The sequence below is a fragment of the Anabrus simplex genome, chromosome 1 (genome assembly GCF_040414725.1).
Source record: "Anabrus simplex isolate iqAnaSimp1 chromosome 1, ASM4041472v1, whole genome shotgun sequence".
NCBI classification, from domain to species: domain Eukaryota; kingdom Metazoa; phylum Arthropoda; class Insecta; order Orthoptera; family Tettigoniidae; genus Anabrus; species Anabrus simplex.
In genome coordinates, this window is record NC_090265.1 from 1,188,190,002 (window position 1) to 1,188,213,333 (window position 23,332).

The 23,332-nt window shown below is 36.7% G+C and overlaps 2 protein-coding genes across 2 annotated transcripts in view; one reads left to right on the forward strand and one right to left on the reverse strand.

Annotated features, from left to right (window-relative positions):
• Ass (argininosuccinate synthase) overlaps positions 1-12,175 on the forward strand; it is a 56,624-nt gene extending 44,449 nt beyond the window's left edge. The window contains exons 10-11 of the mRNA XM_067137536.2: positions 11,013-11,204; positions 11,864-12,175. Of these exons, the coding sequence (XP_066993637.2) occupies positions 11,013-11,182 (170 nt within the window). The 3' untranslated portion in view covers positions 11,183-11,204; positions 11,864-12,175. The remainder of the gene's footprint in view (positions 1-11,012; positions 11,205-11,863) is intronic.
• Positions 6,651-23,332, reverse strand: part of LOC136858177 (LMBR1 domain-containing protein 2 homolog) — a 271,921-nt gene continuing 255,239 nt past the window's right edge. Inside the window, exon 11 of the mRNA XM_067137535.2 lies at positions 6,651-6,672. Within this exon, the coding sequence (XP_066993636.1) occupies positions 6,659-6,672 (14 nt within the window). The 3' untranslated portion in view covers positions 6,651-6,658. The remainder of the gene's footprint in view (positions 6,673-23,332) is intronic.

Here is a 23,332-nt window from a genome sequence, read left to right on the forward strand (position 1 = left end):
TTCATTGTTAGAATTATCTTAGGTAGGGCTTCATCCTCATAGATACGTAAATCGCCTACACAGAGGGTCCCAGGCAGAATGGTCAATATTCAGGGAGATGACAGGAACGATCATTTGAAGCAAGAAAATTCACATAGACATATGCCCTATTCCGAATGGTTTCTGAGATAGAAGACATTTAATGAAGATTTGTTTTGGGGCTAGCAGCATGCATGTATGTGTCCTACCCACCCAACCTTTTTGAAGTTTTATTCTAGACCAACCTACCTCGTTGCTTTCAACCTCTTTACTTGGGATGTCTTTCTGCCATTAAACTAGCCCATTGAACACGCAGTTGTCCATGGTGTGTTGTGAGTGTGAGGGACTGAGAGTGTATCAGAGAGAAGCATCGGTTAACTGTGTTTGTACACACATGTTGGCTAAAATGCCACACATCAACACTAATGAAGAATATGCAGATATGGTGTATGTTACGGCTTCTGGAATGGTAGTGCTTCGGCTGCTGTCAATATATACTGTCGGCGCTTTCTGACACATCGAATTTGTGATCTTAGAGTGTTTACCAGAGTTCTCAACACATTGTGTGGAACAGGTATTCTTCCAAGTTCCCATTTTTCTTCTGAACGTGTAGTTCAACAACCTGTGCAGGAACAGCAACACATTGTTGAAATGGTGCAGCGTAGTCCTACTACCAACACACAGTGACTTTCTGCATGTATCAATGTCCCATGAACATGAAGCATGGTGAACATTACATGTGAAAAACTCGTACCCTTTCAAATCGTCAAAGAGGTTGGGTGGATAAGACATGTACATCTGTGCCATTAGCCCCAAAACAAATGTACATTAAATGTGTTCTATCTTGGAAACCATTCAGAATAGGGCATATGTCCATATGAAGATTTTTGCTTCAAATGGTCATTTCTGTCATATCCCTGAATATTGACCATTCCTCCTGGGACAGCCTGCATAGGGTGTCAACTTGAAAGACTGCACAAGACCTCTCCAGAGGCCACATACCATATTTATTATCTTCATCTTTATCATCATCATCATCATTGTACACCAACTCCAGTTTCTCAGGTGTGGTTCACAAGGACTCGCCATTTGGTCCTATCATCATAATGTTTCTGTTCCTCCATATCATCCCACTTTACTACCCGTTTCTTGACCTCTGATCTCACAGTCTCCATCCAGCATTTCCTTTGTCTTCCCACTGACTTCTTTCCTTTCACTTACTGTTCTAGAGGTCTTTATTCTCATCAGCTGCCCATATCACTGAAGTCTACACCTCTCTATGATACCAGTAATACTTGTAGATATTTTGGTGCCAGCTTTCCTCCTATTAACTAATTTTATCTTTTCTGATTCTTCAATTAATGAAACCCCCATGGCCTTGGCCTACCAAGCATTCACTGTTCAGCCCGAAGGCCTGCAGATTATGGGGTGTCATGTGGTTAGCACGACGAATCCTCTCAGCCATTATTCTTGGCTTTATAGACCGGGGCCGCCATTTCACCATCAGATAGCTCCTCAATTCTAATCACGTTGGCTGAATGGACCTCGAACCAGCCCTCAGGTTCAGGTAAAAATCCCTGACCTGGCCGGGAATCGAACCCGGGGCCTCCGGGTGAGAGGCGGGCATGCTACCCCTACACCACAGGGCCGACTCTTCAATTAATAGTTCTAATGAAATTCATCTTTGCTTGGATTTTGCTAATGTCCTTGTTTAATAGGGTCCATAGGGGAGTATCAGAACAAAGTACGGGATGAAGTTGGTTATTTTGGCTTTCTGGAGTATTTTGTTATCCTACAGCAGATTTCTTACATGGCTGTAGAAGTGTAAAGCTTTTTGAATCTTGTTAAGTATTTCTTGCTGAACAGTATTATCCTTTGAGATGATGCTTCCAAGGTACTTGAAACTATAATAAACTAACTATAATAAACTAATTGTAGCTTAGTTCCCACCAAAAAAAAAAAAAATAATAATAATAATAATTTTTGCGAGGGATTGTGGAAAATCTTACATGTGACGAGTCTGCACTCTACGAGTGTGTGGGATTCTTACCCACTAAAAACCACGCACCCATTTTCCCCCACGATGTTTGTTTCTACCCCGGAACCGCTCTAGCATTACTTCAGGGTAGTATTGTGCTTTTAGTCATTTCTCAGCATCACAAGCACAATATTATCTGGCGCCAATACTTCGAGTTCGACTTTCACAAGACTTCTTTCTGTCAACCAGTGATCACACACGAAGAAAGTATGTAGGACGTCGTCTATATCACAACAGTAAATGCATTTTGGGCTGCTGGCTATGTTCAATTTGTGCAAAAATTTACAGAAGTATCCATGCCCTGTTAGAAGCTGAGTGATATAGTAATTTACCTCACCATGAGTCTCTTCAATCCAATCATTTAGACATGGTATTATTTGCTTTGTCTATTTCCCTCGAGAATCACTTTCTCGTCTGTGTTTCCAGTACTCCATTCGGCGACTTCGGGCTGACTTCTTTGTACGTTTCTGTCCGAGTTCTCCTTGAGTACGCCAGATTTCCCGTCATTCAAGAGGAAGCAAATCAATAGGCGCTACTCCAGCTATGGTGAGGACTGCAGGTTCAGATACCGTACGATATGCGCATGCTATTTGCAGCGCCGCTCTTCGTTGTACCGCAGCCATCACTCTCTTATATTTTCCTATCTTCAGTGATTCAGCCCATACCTCGGAGCCAAACAGAAGTACTGATTGGACCGTTGATATCAGAAGTCGTCATTTGCTAAATCTCAGGCCTCTGATATTGCCCATTAGTCGACTTAGTTTGGTCATATATTTCGCTGCCCTTCCTGTCACCCTGTGGATATGATGCCAGAATGCGGGTTTAGTATCCAGCGTAATGCCTAAATATTTCACACTCTTGGTTGTTTCAATGGCTATCTCTCCAACTTGAAACGACACAATGGTCTCAATTATTTTTCTTGTCAAAAGAACAATTTCCATTTTATGATCAGCAAGTGTTAGTCTGTGGTTGTTCATCCATCCCTTTACCCGTCGCATCACTTGATTCAGTTTAAGTTGCGCCAGTTCCAGATCATGGCTCACTATCAAGACAGCCACATCGTCAGCATAACCTATAAGTGTTGTATCTTCAGGCATCTCTAATCGCAGTAAGCCATCATAAGTAATATTCCAGAGGCCTGGGCCAAGTATGGATCCTTGTGCTGCGCCGGCTGTAATCTGTTTAGTCTTTTGCCCACCCACTGTATTATACAGCAGTAAGCGATCCTTCAAATAGTCTTTCAATATTCTCATGAGATACTCTGGAAGCTTGAATGTTTCTTGAAGTGCTTCCAACATGTCCGTCCATCTTGCTGAGTTGAAGGCATTCTTCATATCCAGGGTCACAAGAAGCACCACTTTACGAGAATAATGACTGCCCGTTTGTGCTCTTTTGGCAGTGTTCACTACTTCTAGTACTGCATCAACTGTCGAATGTCCTCTCCGAAAGCCATGCTGACGAGGTGACAAGTCCCCAGCTTGCTGAACTGCTGAGAGTATTCTGGACTGTAGGAGCTTCTCTAAATATTTTCCTGCAGTATCAAGCATACAAAGAGGTCTATACTCCCCCCCCCCCCCCCCGACTTCCCTTTGCTAATCAAAACTAGTTGTGCCTTTTTCCATCAGTTGCTAAAAAATACCTGCTATGAAGCAATTGTTGAACATTTCCAGCAGCAACTATGGACAGAATTCTGTCGTTATCTTCTATGGACAGAATTCTGTCGTTATCTTCAGTACTTCAGCTGGTATACCATCTGGCGCTGGGGCTTTCTTATTTCTGAGAGAACTAATGGCTCTTTGTAGTTCTTCCGTGGTGAAAAGCGGTATGTCGATTGGTTGCCTTACATCTTCATCAGCAATCCTCTCTGGATGATCAGGGAACAAATTATCCACTATTTCTTTCATGGTTGGATTTGATAGCGCCCCAAGTTTCTTCAAGCCCAGTCCACATGGGTCGTCATCTACCTCCTTAGCCATTGCCCACCATCTGTCAGTTTTACTTCTCTTGATTGTATTTCGGAGTTCTTTCCTGCTGATTTATATTCTGTCATGAGTGAGACATCTTCCTGGCTACCTCTAGCTCTCTGTGCTCTGCGCCTCAGTCATAGACAGCGTTTCCTCAGCTCCGCAATATCTTCAGTCCACCAGTACGCTGGACATTTACAGTTTCGCCGGTTTCCTTCTAGTCATAGATGCATCATAAGCTTGTTGAAGGAGCCGCATGGTGAGTTCGGTATGTATGCTAGCCATTTCATTTCCTGTATAACCAGAGCATTTTCTTGATATGTCCTCCATTTCTCTATGTAGTGTATCAAGAAGTTTCTCTTTATCTATACTGGCTGTATTCCATTGTTGGTTCGGTGGATTGTGCGACATAGTCCGTAGTTGCTTTTTTTCTTGGAGCACATAAAAAATTATGTATTGGTGATCACTTCCTGTATAGTCCTCTGTCACTCGCCATTCAGTGATCCTCGATGAAATGTCTTCTGATGCAAATGTAACGTCACGTATTGTTCCCCTACAGCCTGGTCGTCGGAAGGTTGGCACGTTTCCGACGTTGATGACTATCAAACCTGTCCTAGTAGCCATCTCCATTATACGTCATCATCTAGGGTTTGTAATAATAATAGTGATAATGATAATAATAATAATAATAATAATAATAATAATAATAATGATAGAACGTGTTCCTTCTTCGTTGATAGTCATCTTTGTGTTGTCTTACAACATATTTCTTCAGCTTTGACTTTTTAGTATAATTTTCCCAGGATGATGAAGATGTTTTCAGTTCTACTACAGCAGAACCAGTAGCTTCACCAGTTCTGGATGAGGTACTTTCTTACCTCTCCAGTACTTCCAAAGACATTCCAATGATGTTCTTAAAATTAAACTTAGTGTCCCTGTAGCGTGTCTTAAGATGTTGAGGATTAGTGGTGAGAATTTTAAGAACCAATTAATTTATTTGCAAAGTAAATGGAAAAGGATTTCAAATGCTAAATGCCATTAACTAAAATAAAAATGATGGGAAAAGATAATTTTGAAAATTCCAAGATATCATGTTTAGTCTCACCTAGTGATGATAGCCACTTAATGCCTCTCTGCTTAAAAAAAACACATAAAATGAAGTAATATATTCCTTTTCCTTGCAAACTTTTGTATTATTCTGTCCCATAAATCAGTGATTTCTTTAAGACTACCATTCTGTAGAATAATTGTAATTTTACTGATTACTTTTTATAATAGTAATTTTCAATCATAATTGAGTAAAATATTTCTCAAATAACTGTAATTGAGCCCAATTACTTTTTTTTCTTGTATTCTTCTCATCACTGAGAAACAAAAAATGAAGTGGTGGGTATTCATCAAAAAGTAAGGGTGAGTTAGAAGGAAAAGTGTACTTCATATATTTCTAGAAAACAGTTGTTATACAGGATGACAAAAATAAAATTAATGTTTTGGTTATTTCATGGCCCAGAATAATAAATATGATATTCTTTTGGATTTGTGCTATCTGAAAGGAGACAAACTGCAGTGAAACTAAACGTTTTGCAAAGGCCTTGAACCACAACTGACCAATTATTTCAATAATACCAAAAGGTTGGCAATCAACAGTTGCTCTATTCACTAGATGACTCAATATTAACTATTATATTTGGAGTATTAGTTCATGCCACCATGTTATATATTAATATGGTCTTTAAATTAAGCAATTTGTGAATGTCAAGTCATATATAGAGACAGGAAGAAGAAAATGACTTTCTTTATTTTCAAAAATGTTAAAACAATATTTACATTATACTGAATAACTTATTGGAGGAAATTAATTCAGCAATGAAATATGACGTATGTAATGCCACTATTATTTTTCCAATGTATATGTGTTTGTGTATTTGCTATTCTTGTGAATATTTTTTTTCTCTGCTAAGTTCTTTTATCTTCTTTAACTTTAATATTTTATATGTTTGTACGTTTTATTGAAAATGTGTTTAAATTATTCTTAATTTAGTCATGGCAATCTTGATTTTTTAACTGTTATATTTTATTTTGTACACACAGGTACCATTTATATATTGGATGTATTTTGTGCCATCCATTGTAATTGGGGATATACCCTGTTATGGATGTATTTATAAATAAAATAAATAATAGGATGAACACAATGATAGGTAACTGTAGGAAGAGGGAACAAAAAGAAGACACAAAGACAAACATGAAAATACAAAGGAACAAGGACAAATATGAAGATAAAGTTGGAATTCAAGAGGACAAACTGGGGCAAATATTCATTTATAGGAAGGGGAGTTAGGGATTGGAATAACTTACCAAGGGAGATGTTCAATAAATTTCCAATTTCTTTGAAATCATTTCGGAAAAGGCTAGGAAAGCAACAGATAGGGAATCTGCCACCTGGGCGACTGCCCTAAATGCAGATCAGTATTGATTGATTGATTGATTGATTGATTGATTGAATCTCCACATCTGCATACACTACCATCTTTGAATAGATAGGCTCTCCTCTCATCAATCCCAGTTCTTTTACATCCATCTCTTCTCACCCCGGCAAGCTCGTTTTTGAGGGCAGACATCAGCACTCAACGAGGGGCTATTGTGACAGAGCTGTTTACAGAGAAAAAAGTTATGTTATGTTATGTTTTATTATACTTCTCAAATTATGTTAATAATAAACAGGGAACACTTCAAAATATTTAAGAACTCATTAAAAATTTGCTGGTAATTATACTTGTTCATCATAATGGATTTTAGAGATTTGATTTTTAAATGAAATGAGTAGTGTATTATTTTATTATAAGTTATTCAGACTCTTAACAAAGGACAAAGTGATGTTACAATTTATTATACTTTTCAGATGATGTTATTTTCCTTAATTAACTTAATTAAAAAATTCAAGAACTCATTACAAGTTTGCTGGAAATTATATTTTGGACAACACAAAGTCTTTTAGAAATATTTACTTATAAATGAGATTTTTCTGCTGCCCAAATTCTGTTTACTCTGGAGAACAGCCTTTCTACAGATGCATTTGTACTTGGTAGGGAAAGAATGAACTGAATGACTCATGATATTGTGATATCATGATCCTAAAAGTGAACAAAGATTTCTATCAACCATTTGTCTACACCTGCAGGATCATCCAAACTATTCAACAGATTGATTTTTCTGGTGTTGCGTACCTTGTTAAGCATGAAAATTCATCAAATAATTCAGTATATTCCATCGCCAAAAACTTTCAGTGTGTTAATGCAACATAAAGTAAGTAGTAAAAACAAATTTTAGTATATGAATATTGAATTTTCACGACCGCATCGTAATCGAAATAGACTTTCAACAGAACGCAAAATCGGGAGGTTGTGGGTTCGGATCTTACTGGTGTCTGGTTGGCCATTTTTGTTCTGTATTTAACATCTCTCCAACAAGTACTAAATGTACATAACATGACCTAATAGGTTGAAAGTTGATTTCGATTACAATGCGGTCGTGGTATTATTTTATCGCATGTTCTGTATAATTCATGTCCACTAAATAGGCGTGGTATGAATACAAGCTAACAACACGATTGGTCTGTTTCTGTGTGTTTTGGTGTTGGAGACACTCCGTCTCTTTAAGATGGACCACTTTCTGGTTCATCTTGTCCGAGTTCGAGTGCGGTTGTTTATTTTGTTATGTGCTGTGCGTTGGTGTTCTTATATGTCCCTTTATTTATTGGTCTCTGTGTGAGCATGGGTGGATGCTTGGATCCGTAATACCTTTTGTGTCTAGTTTACTTATTAATTGTTTCACATTACCGTCATTGGCTTTCTTTACCTATTTTGTAGTTTAATATGTTTTTATTCTTTGCAGGATTGCTTTCCATTTTATCTTAGTTGTTTGGCGTGAAACCATGGTAACTTCCCCTTTTCTCTTTGCTTTAATTTTATACACTCGGTACACCCTTCCCTCTTCTTCCATTTTAAGCTCTTTTACTCAATGACATTGTATTCTCGGGGGACGTGGATTTTTATTGTTAAGAGCTTTACCTTATGAATTGAAAGGGAGAATTTTATGATAAGGCACTGTTACTCCCTAAACTTATGGTTGTTTAGACCTGACGTGCATCAAAGAAATACTTTGTACCCACCTGAATTCATATTCTTCAATTATGATAGATGCCAAGCCCTTGTACCTAACTTTTCATCACATCTTTTATCAAGGTAAGCGTGTGTGAAGAAGGTGCTATAATCAATGAATCCTGTGTATTTTGATTATGGGCCACATATGATTAATATTATCTATTTGATTTTTGGCCCCCTTGTTTTGCCTATGCAACCTTTTTGATTTTCTCTCCATAATAAATTTAAGTTCTTGCCCTTATTATTATATTTTTATTTCTTCGTGTCTCTTATTTGTTATCTGTAAGAGGCCCAGGTCCAGTTCCTGGCAGTTTTTGCTAGTTTTGACCAAATCCACCACACTGGGTCTTCGTTGTGTTCTTAGTGTCAGTTCAGTTCGGATCCCACTGGTGTCTGGTTGGCCATTTTTGTTGTGTACTTAACATCTCTCCAACACATACTAAATGTACGTAACACGACCTAATAGGTTGAAAGTTGATTTTGATTACAATGCGGTCGTGAAAATTCAATATTCATTGAATTGGCCCTCAACGGGCGACTTAAACAAACTCTGCAGTGTGATGGCAGTAGTGCCAGACCTGTAGCTTAGATCCTTTCCAACAGAACGAAGATGGCTTAGGCCACCATAGCTCAATTGGTAGAGCAACCGACGCAAAATCGGAAGGTTGTGGGTTTGGATCCCACTGGTGTCTAGCTGGCCATTTTTGTTCTGTACTTAACATCTCTCCAACATGTACTAAATGAACGTAACACGACGTAATAAGTTGAAAGCCGATTGCAATTCAAATTTCAGTATATTTATCCACATCGAAGAACCCTTGCTTGGCTATGAATTTTTTTTTGCTAGTTGCTTTACGTCGCACCGACTCAGATAGGTCTTATGGCGGCGATGGGCTATGAATTCAACACTATTTTTAACCTCGGACCATATAGAAAAATGCTTCAATGAAGTACACCAAAAGAAACTTCTTGATGTGCTTAAACCATAGATCTATATATTCAACACAGTTTTCATAGAATGTTGCAGCAATTTCCTACACACTTTGTTTTTCTAACACTATTTTTACCATGTGTTTTATATCACATTGACACATCCTGTGTCTAGCAATTCTCTCCCAAAAAATGTGTTTCATTTCCTGAATGAGTTATTTTGTCCTTTTCTTTCATCTCCACCAAAATTGTTGTTTGTGTTATTGCCGCAGAAAGCAATAACCTTATTTGTGAGATCATTTTTAACCAGCACTTCACTTGGTATTTAACCACAATGTCTGATGTTTCTCCTGTTTGCGATTGTAGATCCAACAGTATATCATTTGATACCATTGTATGGTCAATAAAACTGAACAATGGGAAATAATTTCACATATCCATGATTTGAAGCTTCTGTTAGCATGGAGAAGGAATTTCCCTCTCCTAATTTCTGCTTTACTTCTTGCATAGAAAAAGTTGAAAACACTTCCATAATAATGGCTTCAGCTTTAGGTCAGGGGCATGTAAATATTGACTCAAAATACACTCAAATAATTTTCAAGGAGCAGTCATTTCCACGGAAACTCTGATTTTCTTTAACTGTATGATAGGCCCAAAGTCCTTCATATGCAGTGATTTCAAGATCTCTGGATGTTGGTTCAGAATTTTTTTAAACTGGGTTACACTTATTTCAGCAGTTGTATGGCATGCAGATGCTTAAATTTGCATAATTTTTATGTACTAAAATATGGGATTTAAAACTTCCTACAGCCTGAAAATATCTTGCAATTGGAAATTCCATACACAGGTTTCTTAATATAACTATAATACATATACCCTATAACGTTTGTTACATTTAACAGAATGTTATGGGAGAAAAATGCTGCTAGCACCACTTGGTGCAACAATGATATTTCCCCTACATGTTTCACATGCAATATCACTGCCCAAATTAGTCTTTTTGATAAGTGGATATTTTTCCTGCAAGTCACAACTGAAAGTACTTTTCTGTTTAGGCATCATTCCTTCTTGTTCAGAATAAAAAGGACATTAAATAATGTTGATGATTACAAATTACAAGTAATGAGAATGCCATGGTAGTGAACTGACCAGACTTATGTTAAGAGAAGTTGGAAACAAAACCAAGGAAATCAGGATGTGGAAGTGTTGGTAACCCAAGTATGTGAACATTCTTAGCCTCTATAACCAAAGATAACATACATAACATGATTAGTTGACAGTGTTTGTACAGACTAGTGATAAATGTACAAAAGAGGTATCACATTTTTGTGGTATTATGGAAAAGCAGGATGTTTAAAGTTTACAATCTGTAGAAGTGGACATTTGGGTGCCCTGCCATACTCACAAATTTTGAAAGGACAGACATCGTGAAAAAAGAAATCATTCTGGGCAACCTAATCATTTGAACATGACACAATAAACCTTACTAACTTAAAATTCTTGCAAAATAGTTCAGGTTTTACACATTATATGTCATTATATATATATATTTTTTTTTTTTTGCTAGTTGCTTTACATCGCACCGACACAGATAGGTCTTATGGCGACAATAGGATAGGAAAAGGCTGGAAGTGGGAAGGAAGTGGCCATGGACTTAATTAAGGTACAGCCCCAGCATTTGCCTGGTGTGAAAATAAGAAACCACAGAAAACCATCTTCAGACCTGCCGACAGTGGGGTTTGAACCCACTATCTCCCGGAAGATAGCTCAAAGCTACGCGCCCCTAACCGCACGGCCAACTCGCCCGGGTTATGTTATGTTATGTTATGTTATGTTATTCAGTGCATTTACTCCTGAATTTGTGATTTTGTAGTTTTACAATAATGTATTGGTTTTCAGTTCTAGCAATTGCTCGCAGTTCACCAGTTGCTCTATATAATCAAGCTCTGGTGTCTATGGATCAACATGGGGACTTTCAACCTGAAGATGCAACAGGATTCATCAAAACACATGCCATACGCTTGAAAGAATTCCAGCGCTACCAGAACCAAATCACTAATAAGAAATAATTTGTGCCAGCAGTTTTATATGGTAAATAAAGAGCCAATGTTTAAATCTCTAGACAGTATAAAACTGTAGCTGCAGTTACTTGTTATTAAGAGCCATGTCATAATAGCTTGTTTGTTATCCACTCTACACTCACATTTCTAGTCTACCTAACTACTATGACTCCCATCCTCTATCTAATTTACCTCAAATTTCTACTGTATTAATGTTGCTCTATTCTTCTAGACCAACCGTGAATATCTCAAAATGCTTATTCTCTTCTCTATTCTTCCATATCCAAAAAATTGAAAAGAGTAAGAAATTAGGATAGAAAATGCTGACAGCACTGATAATGAAATATGAGTAAATTTCCTAATTCTCAGCCAGAAAGTTTCATCACAGACAATATTTTTATTATTTCTAGCAACTATAAAGGAATACCAGAGATTTTGTGTCTTACTTATCTTCCTCCCATCACCTCATGTTGATCACAGTAGGACTGAAATCTCTGTAGAAGTGCACCCACCCCACAGATAAACTAAAACACAGTTAATAAAATTAGTCATTAACATGATAAAAAGTGAGGGTTATTTACGACTTATCAATTAAAATGCCCTGCACACTAGAATCATTCACTATGAGAGGTTATAAACTGTTTCACCACAACAATAAAACTATTAACAATTTAATTTTGTCACTTTCAGTGTGTGGAGAATGTGTGGAGCAAGTGAATGAGCAGCAGGAAGTAATGGACCAAGAGTGAAGTGTAATCAAGTCTCATCTTTGAACATCCTCTACAGTTCTTACTGTATGCTCTTCCCTCTATACCCAACAGGTGTTTATCATGTGTGACTCTTTTGATACAGAAAATGGGTGTCTAACATAAACAAATATAAACAACTGAGTATGTGTAAGTGTTATGAGAATAAGAATATTTTAATATCCATTCTTATTATCACAAGTTGCACATTGCCATAATTACTCCAAAACTATTAAAAAATGATTTACTACATAAATGTATCATCATTTACTTCCAATAATTACCATTTAGAATAAAGGAGAATTTTTGCTTGTGGGCAATTTTCACCCTTTGTGCATCCTTGCACCTCGTCGGAGAAAATCACTGATTTTTTCGCTTGAGGCTGGAATAATACAAAAGTTTGCAAGGAAAAACAATATATTACTTCATTTTGTGTACTTTTTTTTAGCATAGAGGCATTAAGTGGTTATCATCACTAGGTGAGACTAGACATGATACCTTGAAATATTTGAAATGATCCTTTCCCATAATTTTTTTTTTAATTTTTAATTTTATTTTTATATTATTTTAATTTTTAATATTTTTTTATTTTAATGACTACAGGGGCACTGGAAGGAATACCTGCGTTTAATTTTAAGAACATTGCTGGAATGTCTTTGGAAGTACTGGAAAGGTAAGAAAGTAGCTTATCCACAAATGGTGAAGCTAATGGTTCTGCTGTAGTAGAATTGAAAAGTTATCTTCATCATACTTGATTTTTTCACATTTCTGCCTCTACATGATTTAGAATGTAATGGTACAATTTTATTTTGAGAAGTAAATTACAAGTAAATATTACATTTTGTAAAAAGTAACAATTATGAGTAAAAATTACTAAGAATGTAATTGTTGCAAGTCAATTACTTTTACTCATTTACTTCCCAACTCTGATCTTAATGAATAAACTCATTCTAATCCTGAAGTGAATTCACTCATTTTCGACAATAAAATTTTCTGATTTGAAAGGATCAAGCTTGCCAACTCTGCCATTAACTCCTTCAAATTGGTAAGAACTTACAGAATCAGAGGATAACAATTCAGGAAATTGCAAGTATGTAATGGCATCAACATCAAGCAATTCATCTTACAGTCCTGGGGAAGAATTAAAACCACATTTGCCTGCACAAAATGAAATGAATGAGTTATTGCATGACTTACACCTGTCAAAACAAAATTCTAAACACTAGGTTTCAAGACTTCAGGTGTGGAATTTACGGGGAAAGGACATGAAGATTACCTTTTTTTTTTTTAAATAGGAATCAAGACCTATTACCATATTTAGGAAAGATGGTTCACTCTGCGCTTGTGATGTGAATGGTTTGAAGTCAAAACTAAACATAGTGTACAATAATGAAAATTGGCATTTATTTATAGATTCTTCAAAGAATAGTTCAAAGGCTGTGCTACATCAAACTGGCAATGAACTGCCATCAGTTCCTGAGGTTCATGCAGTTGGTATGAAACAAACACATGAAGTTTCTGTATGTCACTGATTCTAGAAGCCGTTAACACTTCATCGGGTGCGTAGCGGTCTAAACGACCGACCTCTAAAAGTTTTGGACAAGGAATCCGTCTGAAGGTCAGCTATGCCTCCCCTCCTCCAGACTATCTCCCCCAAGGGATCATCTAGCCACCTGATAGGGTGGCCCCTCCTCAGTCGCCCTGTAGACAGGGAGGTAGATGGTCGAGTCAGTCTGCGGTCTTTTACACCGGTGCGTGAGTTAGTGTAAATTGTGTCTCGGTCATTGTGACCAGTACGCGCCCGACTGCATTTTACTAGATTTGTTTAGTTTCGTGTGCATATACATCTCAATATGGATCCTGCTGAAGAGGAAAGGATCCAATTATTGATAGAGAGTATTGAAAAGGAAGAAAGTGAAAGAATAACTGCATTTGTTAAAGACAGAGACAAAGCAGTAGGATGCCTATTGGAAGAAGTTGATGAGGCAGCAGAAGATGCTTCCAGGCAGCAGCCACAAAGTGATGATGAAGGTGAAACTGACAATCTTCAGGTTAGTGACCATGATACAGATAGTGATCTATCTGGTGATGACGGATGCGGTGCTGATGTTTCTGAACTGAATTTGACAGGTAAGGACGGTGAGACAGAATGGAGTCCGCACACAACATTCGCAAGGACTGGTCGTGGACCAGGTCATAATATTGTAACACGCCTTCCAGGGCCTAAAGGTTTAGCCAGGAATATTAAAAAACTCCAACTGAGACCTGGGAGCTATTATTTCCAGACGATATTGTACAAAAGATTGTCGACTATACCAATATTTGGGTAAAACAATGATAATAATTCTTCAGTGTGTTCACATAAAGAAAATAGTGCAAAATTGAACTTGAATATGAACTCAAATATACGTAAAATAATGTATAATTTTCTTATAGGGCCTACATGTTTTTCACGAAGGTGGTTGTTATGCTGTAAAATTAGAAGTTTTTATCATTTGAAATACAAATATTTCTAAAAAACACGATGTTTTAATTTATGATTACTCATGCCAAAAATATGACAGTGACAATGGGTGAAGGGGAGGATAAATATATATCTAGTTCAAATAGCTTACATTTTACAAACCAGAAAAAATAAATAGAACGGAAAGTTATTTTTCAAAGCTTTCAAAATTTATTTGGAAATCAACTCAATTTTCAACAAGTTTTTATTTTTCTAATGCAGTAATTGAGTATGTAAAATGTTTTAAATATTATCTAAATAAAAGCAAACTTACTTGCAACAGTATTAAACTTCAACATTTTTATTAGATTCCAAGGCCGTACAATAAATTATGAAAATAATCGCGCCCGAGAGTGTTCGTCGGAAGAGCGCGCCCGATTGAGGGTTAAATTCAAGAAACATAACTGGTGTATTTGTGATTTTTAAAAGTTATTGAAATTCTCAACGGATTTCAGAGTGGATTTACAAAATTGTGTTGTGTTCTGTGCCTGTGGGACAGTCGAGTTACTGAAGAACACTACAGAGTTAAAGAGTGACCCAAGAGGGAAACAGAATACAAAACACAAGCCATTGGTGAACCCTTTAAATGTTATATATAACTGATGAAAAACTTAATGGAGAAAACAGGGTAAGGTTTTGAATACCCAAAAGAAGTGTTTGCCAATGAAGTCAAGAAGGCAGAAGAAAATTACTTGATATTCCAAATTTGGGGCTACACAGGAAGCCACTGAACTTGTTGCATGGTTATCATTTAAAGAAGTAGCAGATGGGTTTCTAGGAAACAATAAAGTACAAAATAGATGTTTTAAATAGCTACAGACATCCGGGAGATAGTAGGTTCGAATCCCACTATCGGCAGCCCTGAAGATGGTTTTCTGTGGTTTCCCATTTTCACACCAGGCAAATGCTGGGGCTGTACCTTAATTAAGGCCACGGCCGCTTCCTTCCAACTCCTAGGCCTTTCCTATCCCATCGTCGCCATAAGACCTATCTGTGTCGGTGCGACGTAAAGCCCCTAGCAAAAAAAAAAATAGCTACAGAAACTTATTATATAGGATGTAATTAAAAATGAATTTTCTACATTCATACTTGAGAATCTGGGTGAAGTTACTGACAACCAAGAAGAAAGTTTTAATCAAGATATACTACAAATGGAACATAGATATCAAGGTGGATGGGATCCCTTCATAATGAGTGACTATTATTGATTTCTTCTGCAGGAAGATCCATCTTCGCATAAAAGAAAATCACATAGAAATAACGTTTAAATAGCTTCATGATCCAGAGTCTAAAGGTAATGTACTAACTATTCTGTATTTAATTTCTATATATAAAATAACATGTCCTGACTGACTGATTCATCATCACTGATATAAAACTACAGAACATAAAGAAATTAACTTTTGGGGATACATTTATATTACAATGTTGGTGCTCACTAAGGGAGCATTTTTTGATATTCCGTTACTAAGAGGGTGAAAAGAGGGGTGAATTTTTAAAACGAGTGAATCTATATCTCAAAAACTAACGATTTGAAGACGTGAAAATTGGTATTTGGAATCTCCTTTAAAAGTACAGAAACATGTATTTGGGGGGGCAGGAATCAACTTAAGAGGGGTATTAAAGGAGTTGAATATTTTTATAAGGATACAAATAAGAAGTGGTATTAAAACAATACACCCCTAAGGGATTCTGACCAGTAGGTGATGAATGATGACAAAAATATGCATTTATATGACACCATTTGAATTACAAAGTTAAAATTTCAAATGATATCCTAGGTATTAAATAACAGAAGGTTTGAAACGAATTTAACCCCTCAGAGAGTTAAATGGGGGTTCAGATCCGAAAACAAATATATTCATTCCTTCCTCCAAAATGTTTAACGTCTGAAGAGAAAATTCCAAATAGCAGTCTATATTTTAAATCCTAGGTGTGAAATAGGAAATATTTTTAAACGTTCCACCCCTAAAGTATTAAATGAGGTTAGGTCCATAAATGAAATTATTCATCCCTCCAAACCATTTGACGTACAAAGTTGTAATTTTATGAGAAGTGTCTTCTTTTATGTCCTAGGTGTAAAATATCATATACTTCAAAAGATTTCTCCGCTAAGGGGTTTAGATGGTGGTTGACTCTCAAAAACACTACATCCATTCTTCTGAAACCATTTCAGACATGAACTTAATTTTTTTTATGAAGGGTGGTCTTCCATATCCTAGATGTTAATAAATAAAAAGTATGCATTCCTCCATTACTGTTCGATGTACAAAATCAAAATTTCACAGGTTGGTCGCTTTTACGTCCTAGATGTTAAATAAGATAGGGTTAGATCAGAAAATAAATAATCATTCCCCCAAAATCGTTTGACGTATGAACTGATGGTGTATTTTACAGGCTCAGCTGACAGTGGACTCTACAAAATGTAAAACTTTGAGTAATTACTTTCAGTTTAAAACTATAACGAAGCACAGATATCTTGCTAATGTGTATCATCATCATCATCATCATCATCATTTCCCTTTATCCAGCTGTAGCCGGGTAGGGGCAAATGTGGTTCCTCTCCACTTTCTTCGGTCTTTCCACCACTCCTCCTCCAACACTGTGTCCCAGTCCAGGTTTCTTTCTATAATGCTACGTTGGATGGTATCCTTCCATCTCAATCGTGGTCGTCCACGGCCTCTCCTTCCTTGGATTTGCATTTCCATCACCTTTTTTGGCATTCTTTCGTCGCTCATTCGCTTTATGTGCCCAAACCATCTTAGTCGGCTCTTCTCTATTCTATCATTCATTTTTTCCACTCCAATTTCTTCCCGGATTTTCTCATTCCTTATTTTGTCTCTTCTACTCTTCTGTATCATACTCCTCAAGAATTTCATTTCGGCCGCCTGTATTCGACTCTCATCCTTCTTTGTCATTGTCCAAGTTTCTGCTCCGTAAGTTGTTATGGGTACGTAATACATCTTGTACATAGTATCTTTTGCTTCCATTGGCACATCTTTGTCCCATAACATATTTCTTAATGTGTATATATTTGTATAATATGTCAATAAGAAGCCTCCGTGGCTCAGGTGACAGCACAGCGGTCTTTCACCGCTGGGTTCCGTGGTTCAAATCCCGGTCACTCCATGTGAAATTTGTACTGGACAAAGCGGAGGTGGGACAGTCTTTTCTCCGAGTACTGTGATTTTCCCTGTCATCTTTCATTCCAACAACACTCTCCACTATCATTTCATTTGTCAGTCATTAATCTTTGCCCCAGAGGAGTGCAACAGGCCTCGACAGCCGGCACAATTCCTATCCTCGCCACAAGATGGGGACTTCATTCATTCCAACCCTGACCCAGTCACTGACTGGAAAACAGGTTGTAGGTTTTCATTCATGTCAATAAGACCTTTAATGTCACGAATTTTAGTCAGGAGTGTCCAACCAAATCCATTTAAAATAACTTTAATAAGACTAAGTACCATATCTAAAGAATTGATGTGATGGAAAAAAAACTGATGACAGATTCAAAATCTGCATAGCCTGCTCACTATAAATCAGGTAGTCTCATGTCAGTTCCTTGATTTTTTAAATTTGCAGAGTTGTGTTACTACTACTACTACTACTACTCACAAACAGGAAAAGGAAGCAAGATACTGGTACTGTCTAATAAGAATAGTTATGCTACAATTCTAAACTGCAATTTTTAAGGCTATCCTAATTACAACAATAGGATTCTAGTAATAGCTAAGTTTTAGAGAGATGTTTCTCCAACTACACAAATATTTTTTTGCAATAACAAAATAAGCATCCTAATTTCTAATAAAATAACAATAATACAATAATTCTAAACTGCATTTAGATGTATTCTAATTAAAATTACAATAGGTTAATTGAAGCAGCAGACATGTAGTTAAACCTAAGTCCTTATTAGAAAGATTTTTATTTTTATTCTTACAAGCTGAGGGAGATATTACATAACAATCACATGACAGTAAAGTAAGCTATATAATAAACTAATAAAATAACTACACTACAATGCTACTTCAGCATATTATACTATTATTATTTTATTCCACTAAGCCCTAACAGAAATTAAGACTGTTATTAATTATTGAATGTGGAAAGGAATATACAAGAATTATACAACAGTACAGAATACAAGCAAGATACTTCAGCACGGTGGGACCACCCTTCTGGGGTCCCATGACTCGATAGCCTCTTGTCTCAGCGAGGCTGCGCCAGTGCTGTCTCCTCCTTACATGTGCCAAGCCAATCGGCTATAAAAGGCGAGGGGGGATGGCTCTGGAGCAGTTCAAGCTGGGACGGGAGGCCGAGTCAACTATAATGACAACGCTACAATTTCCTGTTGTGGTAAGAAAATATCCAACCTCTGTTATGCAGATGATACTACACTTGTTACTAGTGATGAGAAGAAAATGGCAGAGCTCATTTCTTGTGTCAAAAATGTCAGTGTTCAAATTTAACTACAAATTAATATGAACAAGACAAAAATAATGATTGTCGATAGAGCCGAGAAATTTGCCTGTACAGACATCTTCAAGAAACTGGAGAATGTCTAGAAATGCTACACCCTCGTTTAGTCATTTCCAGTTCAGGTAGCTGTTCCTGAGGTTAAGAGAACAGTTGTGGCCAAAAATGTAATGACGAATGTGCTCCATTTATGGAAGTATCGCTCTATCTCATGACCACAAGCATTTTCATTTTTCCTCTATGGAGCTGAGACATGAACTCTTTGTACTATAAACCTGAAGAAAATTGATTCTTTTGAAATATGGTGTTGGTGAAGAATGTTTACACATACCTTGGACTGCAATTCGCACCAATGATTCCATTATAAATCAGCTCAATCTGATGCAAGTGTAATAGACTGATTTAACTTGAAAACAATATTCTTTAACCCATAGGTAAATAATGCAAGTATCGAGCTCAAATTATTATTATTATTATTATTATTATTATTATTATTATTATTATTATTATTATTATTATTATTATTATTATTATTATTATTATTATTATTATTATTATTATTATTATTATTATTATTATTATTATTATTATTATCATTATGACTTGTGAGGTATGGCTATGAAGTGTTTACATCTACTTATTAGTACTGTTATTTATGTAATCGGACAATCGTATTATTTGTGAGGTTATGTCATGAAACGTGCTGTATGCATATATATTTATATAAGTTTAGTTAATGTAAGAACCTGTAATTAATAGTATATACTTTATTATTACCTGTATATATGATGTATAATCCACAGTAACATTGTGCAACACACCGTAACATCCAGAATAACGTATCTTTGACACTAGATGATTGTAGAATGTTCTTTACATTATAACTATGTATTAGGCACCCTAGAATTTAAGAGAAAAGATGTTGTGTATCATCCTTCTAGAAGCTTGGCCAGGTAATATATAAGAGGCAGTCTTGATGGTAGAGTTGAGTTATTGTTTAACAGTTGTTGTTTTGATGAGACGTGTGTAGATGTCGTATTTGAATTGGTTTTGTAGAGTTGGTAGCTGACATGCAGTGGTTGCAGTCTCCTTGTGCTTCATGATAGCGGTTGTTAAAAATGGTGGTTTGTTGATGTGTGTGTTTAATGTGAAGTTGAGTTGTAAATAAATTAATGTACGCAACTGACAGCATTTTGTGTGCGTCTTTGATTCTGAGATTTGATGTATTCACAGATTATCTATACGAGTATATACAGTATATTGCACCCGCCCCCTACCCATGGAGTCTCCGACAATAAATATACAGCGTTGTTAACTGGGTATAAATCCAGTGGGCGTCACAAATACATAATAACTTAGCGGCATGAAGGATAGGAGAATACATGTGTCATATAACTATAATCAACTGAGAACAATATTTTTAAATCAAAGGGTTTATTATCATACTCCTCATGATGATGATGAAAAATGACGCAAATAGACCACATTGAAATTACATGAATAATTATAAGTTTCTCAGCTAACATGTTGAAGATTGTTTCAATTTGTTTAGAGGACGAAACTAGTACCATAAAACCAAAATTTGATGATAACCTCACATATACGGAATATTAAACAAACAAATCACTAAAACTATCCCCATTACCACTAGGGTATGTATATATATAGATAGATAGATAGACATATAACTAGATCCAACTTGATAAACAAAATAATAAACCCATTTAAAAGAATACGCACTAAACACACAGGAATATTTCAACATGAAATGCTCTGGTTCGAAACTGAACCCAGCACACACACACACTCAACCCCAGGATTGGAACCTGTGTTGACAAATCAAAATCAAATCCACTCACACAAAAAACAAAACATAATACAATAGATACAAATTAACACGGATCTTCACGGTGTGAAGTTCGAACAAGTATTACTGGATTCTGCAGATGGGCACTGGAAACCCTAACTATCATATTCATGCAAAACAAAACTGGCTGCATTACACTAGCTAATTGAGTCTATCTGTGACCAAAGTACTTTAATGAAAAGGATAATTTTCATAATGAGTCACCTAACACACAAATCACAGGTCTTGCTATTTGTTTGGGGCGTTGACCTATAGAGATCTTTTGCCCCTACTTGCACCATGTGATATGAACCTGCGTGTAATTGAAATGGAGGAAGTGTAGTGTTGAATGTGGGGAAAGGAACATTAAGGATGACACAAACACCCAGTCCTTAGGCCAGGGATATTAATCATTCTAATCTCTGCTGTCTCCCTATGTTACATTTCTCCCTGTACATTGACACAAAAACTCACTACCAAATAATTGGCAATTAAAATACTTCCATCAGAGATTCTACTAAGCTCTTAGGATGACATTACTAACTTCTCAACTCACAGTCATTTATTTACTTTATGGCTGAATTTAAAATACCTGTCTCTCGCCTAGCTACATGGGAAGACATGGTTTGAACCTCATGAGGCTCACTCCGGCACTCCTTCCCTCCGACGACTAAACTACATCAAAATACTACTCGCATGCATAAGGATAAAAATGGTTGAGTGCCAACCAACATATGAAAAACATTCCAGTGGACACTACTGGCACCAACCATTCTACTCTAAGTCAAACTATGTAAAAGCAAACCCAAGATAATTTCAAAATGAACAATAAAATAAAATGATATATACTGTATTTACAAAATCTAATTCACTTAGACTAGTTTCTAATTGAACACTGTGCCCTTAATTATCACATTTACATATTAAAGGAAAGAAACCCTATCAATTTATTATTTACAAATTAATGAACTTTAAATGGATATTCCATTGTACTACGAGTCATGCTAGTAAAATAAGGGTACTGATTCTCATCCTCCGGACACCATCGCAATGATTTACTGCTTCATAGCTTCCATGTCGACTGCTTTGATGACCAGGTCTGAACTGGAACTCGTAGGATGAAACTCCATAATCCCTGGCACTGGAATCTACTTGGTCAACAGCAGAGAACACACACAGTTAGGCCAGTTACGTATGTCTGCTTCAAACGTGCACTTTACGGCCTGATTTTCGATCCAAGGTCCCAGGATCAAAATACACATACAGGGTTATTAATTATTGTTATTATTATCATCGATATTTGTTTTATGTCACTCTGACACAGATAGGTCTTATGGCGACGATGGGGTAGGAAAGGCCTGGGAGTGGGAAGGAAGCGACCATGGCCTTAATTAAGGTGTGAAAATGGGAAACCACAGAACATTGGTATTTTGAATCTCCTTTAACACGTTCACTGCGTATTTGTTCCGTAGGATCTCTGTCTACTTGCTGATTGCTTTATCCCCAGCCTGCTTCAATAGTTTGGAAACTATTAGGTCTTCTCCCGGTGCTTTATTATTTTTCAGAGATTGGATATTTGTTACTTCTTCTTCTGTTGGAGGAAGAGAGTTCGGTTCTTTGGGTCTGTCTTGATAGACAAAGGAAGTCTTAGGGAACTCACAGTTGAGGAGATTCTCGAAGTATTTGGCCAATAGGTGACAGTTGTCTTTGTCATTATTGGCTAAGCTCCCATCTGGTCCCCTGAAGTATAGGCTGGGTGGGGTATAGTGCCTGAGGTTTCATTTGAAGGTCTTTTAGAAGTTTCTGGAGTTGTTCTTCTTAAAGTCTTCATCCAATTGTGTTCATTGGTCCTGGGTGTATTGACACTTAAACTGTCTGATGATTCTGGCAGTTAGTCGACACTGCTCTTTGAACTTATCTCTATTTGCTTGGGACTTTTGTGAGTTCCATAGTACCCAAGTTATTTGTCTGTGTGATCGCTTGGTCGCAGATACTGGTCCACCAGGTGTGTTTCTTCTGTTTCATTAATGGGATGATTTCTGTGGCAACTTTGACTAAGTTGTCCCGCAGTTGGTCCCAGTTACAACTCTCATATTCTAATGCTTGCATTTTCTCTATAATCATGTTGCTTGATTTCAGTTTTTCCAGGTCAAACATAGTGAGTTTGATTGTTTGTGCTTTTCTTGTATTTCTGGGTAAGAAACAAAATTTTATTTTGGAAAGGCAGTGTTCTAAGTCCAGATTTGCCCCTCTTAGTACCCTGACATTTTGTATTTCTCTGCAGGACTTTCTTGAAATGGCCACATGGTCTATCTGAAATTCTCCAAGGAGTTTGTTTGGTGAAATCCATGTCTTCTGCTTCTTGGTAAATGTTTGAAAGCCGTTGACTTCATTACTACTGTAGATTAAAGGTCTTACAGAATCCAACAAGTCGTTCTCCATTTCTGTTGGTCCACGTGTGAGCCTGGGTATTCCCCCCACCCCCATGCGTTTATACTTCTGCTCCTTTCCTAGCTGAGCATTACAATCACCCAATATTGATGCACCAAAATTTTAGTAGAGATCTGCTATTGGGCAAATGGAAG